Genomic DNA, 12197 nt, shown 5'->3' on the forward strand with positions numbered 1-12197 from the left:
AATTTGATAGGATTAGGATTATATTCCAAATAATTTGATTGTATTAGGATTATATTCCAAATCATTTGATTGTATTAGGATTATATTCCAAATCATTTGATTGTATTATGATTATATTCCAAATAATTTGATAGGATTATGATTATATTCCACATAATTTGATTGTATTAGGATTATATTCCAAATAATTTGATAGGATTATGATTATATTCCAAATAATTTGATTGTATTAGGATTATATTCCAAATAATTTGATTGTATTAGGATTATATTCCAAATAATTTGATAGGATTATGATTATATTCCAAATAATTTGATAGGATTAGGATTATATTCCAAATAATTTGATTGTATTAGGATTATATTCCAAATAATTTGATAGGATTAGGATTATATTCCAAATAATTTGATAAGATTATTATTATATTCCAAATAATTTGATAAGATTATGATTATATTCCAAATAATTTGATAAGATTATTATTATATTCCAAATAATTTGAATGTATTAGGATTATATTCCAAATAATTTGATAGGATTAGGATTATATTCCAAATAATTTGATAAGATTATTATTATATTCCAAATAATTTGATAAGATTGTGATTATATTCCAAATAATTTGATAAGATTATTATTATATTCCAAATAATTTGAATGTATTAGGATTATATTCCAAATAATTTGATTGGATTAGGATTATATTCCAAATAATTTGATAGGATTAGGATTATATTCCAAATAATTTGATAGGATTAGGATTATATTCCAAATAATTTGATTGTATTAGGATTATATTCCAAATAATTTGATTGTATTAGGATTATATTCCAAATAATTTGATAGGATTGGGATTATATTCCAAATAATTTGATTGTATTAGGATTATATTCCAAATAATTTGATAGGATTAGGATTATATTCCAAATAATTTGATTGGATTAGGATTATATTCCAAATCATTTGATTGGATTAGGATTATATTCCAAATAATTTGATTGTAATTGGCTTGAATTAGACTGCAGTGCCTTGAGATGATATTTGTTGTGATTTGGCACGATGTAAATTAATGCATCTGCTAAGAGAGAAAAGAATATGTGTTTCCATATTCTTACTCATTGTTTGGGGCTGTTAAAAACGCTGACCTGTGACCATAAGATTAAGGGTTAAGAGAAACCAGTGTTCACGCTATGCTTAGTGTAAAGTCAACTTGAAGTCCTCTCGCTGTGTTTGTTCTATGAAGGAGTGCAGCTTTTGTGAAGATGCCCGCTTTGCTCGGACTGGTGTGTGCATCAGCTGTGATGCAGGAATGTGTCGCTCCTACTTTCACGTTACCTGTGCACAGAGGGAGGGACTTCTCTCTGAGGCTGCAGCTGAGGAGGTAAGGGGAGCAACCTGGATATTGGACATAAAGTGGCATATTAACATTTTACATAGTCATCGAATAGTCAGGAGCTACAAAGCCTGGACAAACTGGTGAAAATTGCCAGTTCTGTGATAGGCAGGGAGCTGGACCCTCTGAGAACTGTGGTGGAGCAAGAAATGCGGAGGAGTTTATATTCTATGATGGAGAACAATAAACCCCCCCACAGCATCCTGGCAGGACAGGATCTCTCTGAGCTGCAGGACTGAGAGTTTCAGGAGGTCCTTTGTCCCCACAGCCAGAAGGCTGTTTAACAGTGACTGCTGACATGTTCTTCTCAAATTTATTTATCTATTATTATTGTTCTAATATACAATCATTCTTAATATTTCAATTGAGAAAAATGGAAATTTGAATGAGAAACCAAAGTAAAGCAATATTGAAAGAGTTTTATGACTTAAAAGTTAAAAGAAACATGCAGGATTGTGAAACTTTACTGTAACACTTATATAACACCCCATGGAAGAGTTTGTCTTTGCATTCATATGTGACCTGCCCAAAGTTTGTGGCCGTAATTAAGATTAGGTGTGGGAAAAGCAAGAGCATTGTCTCAGTGGTCTGCTCCTTCACCACCAAGACATGCTACAGCAACCATATGGCTGCAGAATCTGCACACAACCTACGGTCAATTTCATAGCTCCCTTTTCATGTCACTTATGAACAAAAGTCTGGATGGTTAAACTTCTCCACTTGTGATAGACCCCCACCCCCATTCTTCTTTAGGGGGCCTGCTATTTTTCTATTGGGGAGTCTTAACACTTCCACATTGCAACACTCCAATTTAGAGGCTGTGCCACAGACCAGTCAGCAGAGCAATAGAGGACCATCTGTGGAAAAAAAACAAAAAACAGGTTATGTGACCGTTCAGTTTTCATCCCTTAAACCAGGGGTGTCCACATCCAGTCCTGGAGGGCCGCTGTCCTGCAGGTTTTACATGTTTCCCTGCTTCAGATCAATGCATCATCAGCAGGCTGCTGCAGAGCTTAAACATCTTTTGAAGTGATCCATTTAATCTGAATAGCTTGTAAAAGTGGCTCCAGTACCCCATACTCCCTCAGCACCTCTCACAGAATCCCTGGGGTAACAGAGTCGTTAGCCTTTTCCAAGTCTACAAAGCACATGTCGACTGGATGGTCAAACTCATATGATCCTCTCAGTAAAGGGTAAAGATGTGGACCAGTGTTCCACGACCTGGGCGAAAACCACACTGCTCCTCCTGAATCCGAGGAGTCTCCTCTCCAACACCCTGGAATAAACTTTCCAAGGGACTCTGAGTAGTGTGATCCCCCTGGAGCTGGAACACACTCTCTGGTCCCCTTTCCTAAAAATGGAACTGGGTCTACCCCTCCATCGCCGTTGGCCCAGACCTCCATGTGACATTAAAGAGGTGTGTCAGCCGAGACAGCTCCACCGTCTCCAGAGCCTTGAGCATCTCAGGGCGTATCTCGTCCACCCCCGGTACTTTGCTGCCAGGAAGCTTTTTAACGACCTCAACCACTTCCACCAAAGGGATTATTATGAATGAGGATGTAATCTTTTTAGCAACAATCACTGTGGTGCAGCACCAGAACTTCCACAATATGCCTTAAATATTCCGACAATATTCCTATCCTCTTCTATCTACCTTTTATTAAGTCAATAATCCAAAAATGCCACTATTAATAATACTACAGGTCAAAATGTTGATGGGAAAACTGAATTACTATACTTCCAGGAACAAACCTATATTTCCTGGAAAGCAGCAGCTGCTTCAGCTCTCGTTGTATTTTCCCTGCTCTGAGTGAGAAATGAAAAGGACGAGGCTGTAAAATGTCCGGGTAGCTTATTATTCTAACTTCTAAACATTGTGTTTGTGTCTTCTCAGGATATTGCTGATCCTTTTTTTGCATACTGCAAACAGCATGCAGACCGCTTTGACAGGAAGTGGAAAAGAAAGAATTACCTGGCCCTACAGTCTTATTGTAAGGTGTCTCTGCAGGAGAGAGAGAAACAGCTCACTCCCGAGGCTCAGGTAAGACTTCCTCAACTTTCCACAGCAAAATGCTATTTGGTGTGTGTCTTTATACATTAGGGTGTGCACGACCTCACAGATAGGGTTATGTTTGGCTTGTAAACGCGGTGAAAACACAATATAAGTGAATACACTGCCTACATGCCACAATAAGGTTGTGCACCCTTCTCTTATGCCCATTAATATATTGTGGGGCAAAGCACCTACACAGTGTTGCACTTCTTCTTACCCCACTGCCTAAAAAAACCCACCACTGTTTATTATTTATTTATATTAGGTCTTAAGATTAAGGAGATACAACGTGAGAATAAGATGACATATTTCATTATGTCATTTTTAATTTTTTAATTCGTTTAATTTTAGTTAGTTAGTTTTTTAAATGTAATTCTTAATGTGAAGATGATGGTGATCTTGTGACATGGAAATAAGACGTGTTTAATATTCTGTCGCTCAAAATGTGCGTCACAACCGGCGATGTGCGACACCCGCCGGCACGCCATTTATTGAGCTTTTCGACCCCCGGGAGGCCAATCATGGATAAAGAAAACAGAAGGTTTAATGCTACGTGGGCAGATTAATTTGCTTTCACTGCTGACGAGACTGCTTTACCTCTGCTTAATATGTGGGGAGAAATTGGCCAACAACAAAAAGTCAAATGTTGAAAGACATTTCCAGAATAAACACACAGCCTTTGCTGAAAAAATATCCAGATGGATTTGCTGCAGGTGGATAATTTAAGTTCAGCTTTTTATTTTAAAAATACGAGGAGGACTTAAGTAGACATTGAGTGTTTTATATAACCTTCAACCCAGAGTCTTTTTTCTCAGAGTTCAAAATGTTTTTGTTGCATGCAGTTTTCTCTGTAGCAGCTCATTGGTTCATAAATGCAACACACTATAGTTTTTTATACATAGTATAAAGGTAAAAAAGGATAAATTCAGCGTTATCTTCGTGTTAGATGTCAAAAGAGTTTTGTGACTCCCGGTGTTTGTTTTCTGTGGGAAACGGGTCCAAATGACTCTTTGTGTGTTTAAGGTTGCTGAGCCCTGAGCTAGTAGAACCACCCTTAGCAGCAGTAACTTGAAGTAACAGTTTTATGTGTCTTGCACATTGTTGTGGAGGAATTTTGACCCACTGGTTTTTTATAACATTGTTCCACCTTTATTGGGGTTTGCAGATATGTGTACAGCCTTCTTAAGTTCCCTGCTAGCATTTGAATTGGGTCGACTCCAGGCTTTTACTTCGATCCTTTCTTTTTCAGCCATACAGTTTTTTTCATGTAGTATAACCAAATATGGACCAAACTTTAGTTATCAGAACGAAAGGCCCTTAAATTTGACACTTGCATCGTTTGGTATACAGAGGAGTTCATGGTTGACGAAATGACCGCAAGGTGCCCAAGTCCTGTGGCCCAGATCATCAGCCCTCCTACAACATGTCTGATAATTGATATGAGGTCCTTGTGCTGATATCCTGGGTTTAGTTTTCACTAAACATGGTGCTGTGCATTACAGTCAAACATCTGAACTTTTGCCTTTGGTCTTTCTCAAATTGCACTCAAATCATTGGGCCTCATGCAAGAATATTTTCATATTCTTATTCTAAATTTCTCTCACTTTTTTTGTAAGGTCTCGTATGAAGACGCCACGTCAGATTCAACAAACGCTCTTAACTTGGGAAAAAGTGTGTAAAAGATCTGCGTAAATGATGAATGCCACCCGTGCATATTTAAGTGCACGTGCACAAGGATAGTAGATTTGCATACTCCACTCCCAAAATATTACCATATAAGGCTGTGCTTCCTCTCTCCTGTGCCAAGAAGTGTTGAGTGTTGAGTCATGAGAATGGCATCAAGGCACAAAAAAAACTTTAGGGGCTCTGAGATTGAAGTTCTGCTTTCAGAGATCCAGAAAGGAAAATCTGTCATTTTAGCAGTGTCAGCAGTGGAATTACGGGACCTGCTAAAGCCAAGAAATGGGAAGCAATTCGAGTGCTGTTAATTCTGTGTCACCTGTAGTTCGTAATGTCACCGCAATAAAGAAGAAATGGTTTGAAATGAAAATGGCGTAAAAAATGTGCTCGATGACTGCAACTAAAGCCACGCAATCAGCTGTTGCCTCATCATGATGGCACTTTGATGGGGTGGTCCATGAGGGGGGTCTTCTGGCACCAAACTCTCTGGTCTGCCTGGACTGGTTCAGGTGGAGACCCTCGTTCATGGCATTATTGGGCAAATCTGGCATGCCTTCTCTGGGCTATAGAGCAGTTTGCCCCCCGCTGTATGGAGACACACCCACCTGGCCTTCAGCTCAGTGCGCTCCACAGCAGCACGGGTGCTTTGATGCGTATATGTGTGCAGTCTGTTGCTGCGATTATGATTGGCAGTCCAGCCACGGGATGAAAGTCCCTCTTAATTTGTACTTGTTGGACAGCGGTGTATGGGAATCTGATGTACCATGGGTGATAAACTGATGAGAGCTTTGATGACCAAGGGGAGCGCACGACTCACAGAGGACTGGGACACCCCCAATCTGTCTCCAATCTCCCTCTGAAAGGTTCCAGTGGCCAAAAATCCAAGGGTGGTGAGGACCTGGACGTGTGGGGGAATTGGGTTTGATCGGTGTGTTTCTCTCTGGAGTTGTGGCTTTAGCAAGCTGCATATTTGTAGCAGCACAGTCCTTGGCAATCTAAATCGTGATGTCAGCCATTCGTCTGTCTCCGCAGGATATCTACACGCTCTCTTCCAAGAGCCTGACGCGCTAAGGCATCCAAAAGTAAAAAGTCAGCCGCTGGTTATGCTTCCCATTGACCTTGTTATATACAGAGTCTAATTAACCTTCAATTAGTGCATAATTTAAGTCAAACACAATAATGTCAGCATCATTATGGGTTATAATGTATATATATATATTTATGTTTGCTTCAAAGTAATTAAATATACAATCCATTAGTCAAGCAAACTTGATTGGAATAACAGCGGACTATTTTACGAAACTCCTACGACAAGTCTGGATCACTCGTAAATTCTGTTCGTACCTGAAAGAAAACGTAAAATACGAAAAGATTGGTGAATGCACAAATTTTCTTAAATCACTTGTACGCACGACTTAAGAACAAATCTGTGCGTACCAACGGTTGTTGCATGAGGCCCATTAACTTTAACTTTTAACATCTTAACTGCGGCCTGTAGTTTGAGTCTGAGGTTCTAACATACACTATATTGCCAAAAGTATTCACTCACCCACCCATCCAATTAATTAAATTCAGGTGTTCCAATAACTTCCATGGCCACAGGTGTATAAATTAAAGCACCTCAGCATGCAGACTGCTTCTGCAAACATTTGTGAAAGAATGGCTCGCTCTCAGGAGCTCAGTGAATTCCAGCGTGGTGCCGTGGTAGGATGCCACCTGTGCAACAAGTCCAGTTGTGAAATTTCCTCACTAATAAATATTCCACAGTCAGCTGTCAGTGTATTATAACAAAGTGGAAGCGACTGGGAATGACAGCAATTCAGCCACAAAGTGGTGGGCCACGTAAAATGACAGAGCGGGGTCAGCGGATGCTGAGGCAATGTGTAGTGAAGAATGAAGAATCTTCCTCACACACCAGAGTAAGTCATGGAGTTCCCCAGGGTTCTGTGCTTGGACCGATTCTTTTCACTTTATACATGCTTCCATTAGGTAACATTATTAGACAGCATGGCATAAATTTCCATTGCTATGCTGATGATACTCAGCTGTACTTATCTATAAAACCAGATGAACCCAATAGGTTGGTCAGACTACAAGCATGTCTTAAAGACATAAAGACCTGGATGACTCAGAACTGTCTGCTTCTAAATTCAGACAAAACTGAAGTCGTTATCTTTGGACCTGAGCGTTTCAGGGAGAAATTGTCTAGCTACAGTCATGTGAAAAAATTAGGACACCCCATTAAAGAGTCAGCTCTTTATTAAGAAATGTTCACATATCAATGTCCAAAATTGTTTTTATTTATTTCTCAAAAAGAAAGTTATTTAATTGCAACTAAACAACCAAAATTAACATCGTTTTACTCATGAAACAAAAGTTATGAACAAAAATGCATATTATAATGGAGGAAAAAGTTAGGACACCCTACCCTCTAATAACTAGTGTTGCCCCCTTTGGCTGAAATAACTTCAGTGAGACGCTTCTTGTAGCCACCTACCAATCTCTGACATCGATCTGAAGAAAGTTTGCCCCACTCCTCAATGCAGAATTCTTTCAGCTGTGAGATGTTTGAGGGGCGTCTGGCATGGACAGCTCGTTTTAAATCACTCCACAGCATCTCAATTGGATTAAGATCTGGACTTTGACTTGGCCATTCCAGGACTCTCCACTTCTTAGTTTTTAGCCAGTCCTTGGTGGATTTACTGGTATGTTTTGGGTCATTGTCATGTTGCAGGGTCCAGTCCCGCTTCAGCTTTAATTTTTTTACAGATGGTTTCACATGTTCCTCAAGCACCCTCTGATACACAGCAGAATTCATGGTGGATTCTATGATGGTGAGCTGGCCAGGTCCCGCTGCAGCAAAGCATCCCCAAACCATGACACTTCCACCTCCATGCTTCACAGTTGGTACGAGGTTCTTTTCTTGGAATGCTGTATTTGGTTTACGCCAGACATGTCTTGTTTTCTGGTGTCCAAATAATTCAACTTTGGACTCATCTGTCCGAAGAACATTATTCCAGAAGTCCTGGTCTTTGTCTGCATTCTCTCTGGCAAACTTCAGTCTGGCCTTAATGTTTTTCTTAGAGAGCAAAGGTTTCCTCCTTGCACACCTCCCATGAAAATTAAACTTGTGTAGTCTCTTTCTGATAGTTGAGTCATGCACTTTCACATCAACAGTAGCTAAAGCCTGCTGTAGGTTCTTTGATGAAATTTTAGGATTTTTCATGACTTCTTTTAGCATCTTACGGTCTGCTCTGGGGGTGAACTTGCTTGGACGGCCAGACCTGGGCATGGTCACAGTTGTTTTGAATGTCCTCCACTTGTAAACAATTTTTCGGATGGTGGAATGACTGATGTTAAAATCTTTGGAGATAGTTTTAAATCCCTTTCCAGACTCATAAGCAGCCACAATCTTCTTTCTGAAGGCGTCAGGCAGCTCTTTGGATCTCACCATGGTGCTCACTCTTACTTCAACAGTCAGGGACACACCAAACTAAATTTCTGAGGTTTAAATAGGGTAAGCCTCATTCAACATGCTGGGTAACGATGTTCTGATCATGTGCACCTGATATGATACACCTGTGTGTGATCTTAACTATTTTAAGTGGCCCAATATATAGGGGTGTCCTAATTTATTCCTCACCAGAAATTGCATTCTTTTTTAATTACATTTTACATAAAGTTGTAAAAAGGTGTTTCTTAATTTTTAATTGTTTAGTCATATTACTTGGATATCTCAGTACTGTTAAATTTAATATTAAATATCCACGTGTCCAAATATGTTAAAGAATATACAGGTTTTCATAGGGTGTCCTAATTTTTTCACATGACTGTATATAGTTACTCTAGATGGTATTTCCTTGGCTTCTAGTTCTACAGTGAGGAACCTTGGAGTTATTTTTGACCAGAACTTATCATTTGACTCGCATATAAAACAGGTTTCTAGGACTGCCTTCTTTCACCTTCGTAATATTGTTAAAATCAGGAACATCCTGTCTCAGAGTGATGCAGAAAAACTAATTCATGCATTTGTTACTTCAAGATTGGACTGCTGTAATTCTTTATTATTGGGCTGTCCCACATATTCTCTGAAAAGCCTTCAGTTGATCCAAAATGCTGCAGCCAGAGTTCTGATGAGAACTAACAGGAGAGATCATATTTCTCCAGTTTTAGCTTCTCTTCATTGGCTCCCTGTTAAATTCAGAATAGAATTTAAGATTCTTCTCCTTACATATAAAGCTCTTAATGACCGAGCTCCATCATATCTTAAAGATCTCATTGTAAGATATTTTCCTAACAGAGCACTTCGTTCCCAAACTGCAGGTTTACTTGAGGTTCCCAGAGTTTCTAAAAGTAGAATGGGAGGCAGAGCCTTCAGTTATCAGGCCCCTCTCTGTGGAATAAGCTGCCAGTAAATGTCCGGGAAGCAGACACCCTTTCCACTTTTAAGACCAGGCTTAAAACTTTCCTTTTTTATAAAGCTTATAGTTAGGTCTGTTGAATCTGATAGTGTATCTGCTAGTGTGTCTTGTCCTGCCTCCACCTCTGGCACCTTCTATACTTTCATTACCCCCTACCCGAACCAGGGTTTGAATCCCATTCCCGCTTATCTTACCTCTTTTATTTCTCCCCCTACCCGAACCAGGGTTTGCATCCCCACCCCGCTGTGACTGGTGTGCAGTTGGTGAGAGGCTGAGGTAGCTTGTGGCTGTAAAAAGATGGTTGTTGTGGTGTGAGGAACAGATCTATATAGGGAGTATAGGGAATTACTCACTGAGTCTGGTCCTTTATTTTATTATTTATTTTTTCGTTAGCACAAGTTTCTTGTGTTTACCTTGAATAGGGATGGCTCAGGTAATCCTGAAACATCCCATAGTTAAGCTGCTATAGGCCTAGACTGCTGGGGGGCCTCATCTGTCACACCTTTCCTCACTTTACTCTCTTTATGTATATGTGATATTATTGTGGTCATTAACTCGTGTTTCCCTGTTCCAACAGATATCCTTTGAATGGTGTTACAGTGCCGCCGCCGCTGCGGCCCTCCCCCCCTTTCTGTCTTCTCAAACCCCAGCTGGTCGAGGCGGATGGCCACCCTTCCTGAGTCTGGTTCTGCCAGAGGTTTCTTCCTGTTAAAAGGGAGTCGTTTCTCTCCACAGTCGCCTCAGGCACGCTCAGGCCGGGAGATTGGACCGAAAAACAAAAAGTTTTCAGTGCAATCTGTTGGTTTTCTTAGCTAGGAAATTGTTTTTGAATTGGCTCTATATGAACGAATTGGATTATTTTATGAATTATGATTATTATTAATTAATTGAATTCCAATTGGCTTGAATTGGACTTACTATCTAAGTGCCTTGAGATGACATTTGTTGTATTTGGCGCTATATAAATAAAAATGAATTGAATTGAAATAGTGCTCAGAGGTCACCAACTTTCTGCAGAGTCAATCGTTACAGACCTCCAAACTTCTCAAGAATTTTCATGGCCCAAGAGTCTACTCACTAGCGCCACCAACACGTCAAAGTTCAAAGTGCATTCAGCCTAATAACTTTTGACTACTTGGTCCAAATTTCACAAATGAGGCATCCTTGGAATCCTTGGATCATGACAAGTCCAACGCACCCTATGAAGCATTTCAGGTCACAGAGATTGTCCAATTTTCACGAAACTTGGCACATAGACTCTTAAGACCAAGCCGCACAAAAGTTATCGTGTGGAATTTTTAATTAGGCTTCCGTTTTCCAATAAAAGCCAATCAAACTCGAGGTTGACGCCGCCAAACCGGAAGTGAGGCCATATCTTGGCAACCATTTGATGTTATGACGTCAAACTTCTAACAAAGACTCAAGACCAAGGCCGTAAGAGGCCCAAGAAGTTTGGTGACGTTTGGCCAATAGGTGGCGCTATATGTAGCAAAAATGCATTTTTGCTCATATCTTTGGACCCCTTGGTCCAAATTTCACAAATGAGGTACCGGTGGAATCCCTGGATAAAGACGAGGTCAACGCACATCATGGCATCATCAGCGCCATCTTGGATTTTCCGCCATTTTGAATTTAATCGAAAACCTTCAAAAAGTATTGCAGGCCACTGAGATTGTCCAATCTCCACGGGACTTGGCACATAGAATCTTCAGACCAAGCCGCACATAAGTTATCATGTGGATTTTTTTAATTTCACTTCCGTTTAACCGTGGCAGCCAATCAAACTCTACGCCGACGCGCAAACGGGACATTTGGCCGCATCTCTGCGATGCATTGATGTATCGATGCCAAACTTGGCGCATGGACTCACGACGCCTTCCTGAGCGGCCCAAGCCTTCCCTATTGTGCCATTCTGCTAGGACCCCCACATCGCTGCTTGCAGCTATATTTTTCATTATGTCTTGATCCGTAAAACCTCAGAACTTTTCAGTTTTACCATGACTGTATGTTGTGTGGAGTGCATGCCAGCAGATCCCTGCCTGCCAACACATCTAAATAGAGATAAACAAAGTATCAAGAAAAGCACCTGGGGCGGTCGGTGGCGTAGTGGGTTAAGCAGGCGCCCCATGTTTAGAGGCTACAGTCCTCGCTGCAGCTGGACCTTCTGGTTCGAGTCCCGCACCGGAAGGCCCTTTGCTGCATGTGTTCCCCCTCTCTCTCTGCCCCCTGCTTCCTGTCTGTCACTACACTGGCTCCCTGTGTCTTTTAGAATTGATTTTAAGATTCTCTTACTGTTTTTTAAATCTCTGAATTTCAGAACTACTCACAGAATATGTTCCAAATCGAGCTCTAAGATCATCAGGTGCTACTTTATTAAGTGTACCTAGGATGAAATATAAAAAGATCTGGAACTCTCTACCAGTGTATATTCGTCAGTCAACAGATATTACAAACTTTAAAAAGCAGCAAAAAACACATCTATACACCCTCGCCTTCTACTAGTTTTATGGATTCTATTATTATTATTATTATTATTATTACTATTATTATTATTATTATTATTATTATTATTATTATTATTATTATAATAATTATTTGTATATTGCATTTGTTGTTTCTCTATTGTGCTCTATTTTGTTGTTCTTGTGG

The 12197-nt window shown here is 40.1% G+C and overlaps 1 protein-coding gene across 2 annotated transcripts in view; it reads left to right on the plus strand.

Moving 5' to 3' along the window:
- The window catches only part of phf14 (PHD finger protein 14), a 146854-nt gene that overhangs the window by 44369 nt on the left and 90288 nt on the right, over positions 1 to 12197 (plus strand). For both annotated transcript variants that reach the window (XM_075449010.1, XM_075449011.1), the window contains exons 7-8: positions 1245 to 1382; positions 3289 to 3435. In XM_075449010.1, coding sequence (XP_075305125.1) covers positions 1245 to 1382; positions 3289 to 3435 — 285 coding nt within the window. The remainder of the gene's footprint in view (positions 1 to 1244; positions 1383 to 3288; positions 3436 to 12197) is intronic.

This window comes from Odontesthes bonariensis, chromosome 18 (assembly GCF_027942865.1).
Source record: "Odontesthes bonariensis isolate fOdoBon6 chromosome 18, fOdoBon6.hap1, whole genome shotgun sequence".
Taxonomy (NCBI): domain Eukaryota; kingdom Metazoa; phylum Chordata; class Actinopteri; order Atheriniformes; family Atherinopsidae; genus Odontesthes; species Odontesthes bonariensis.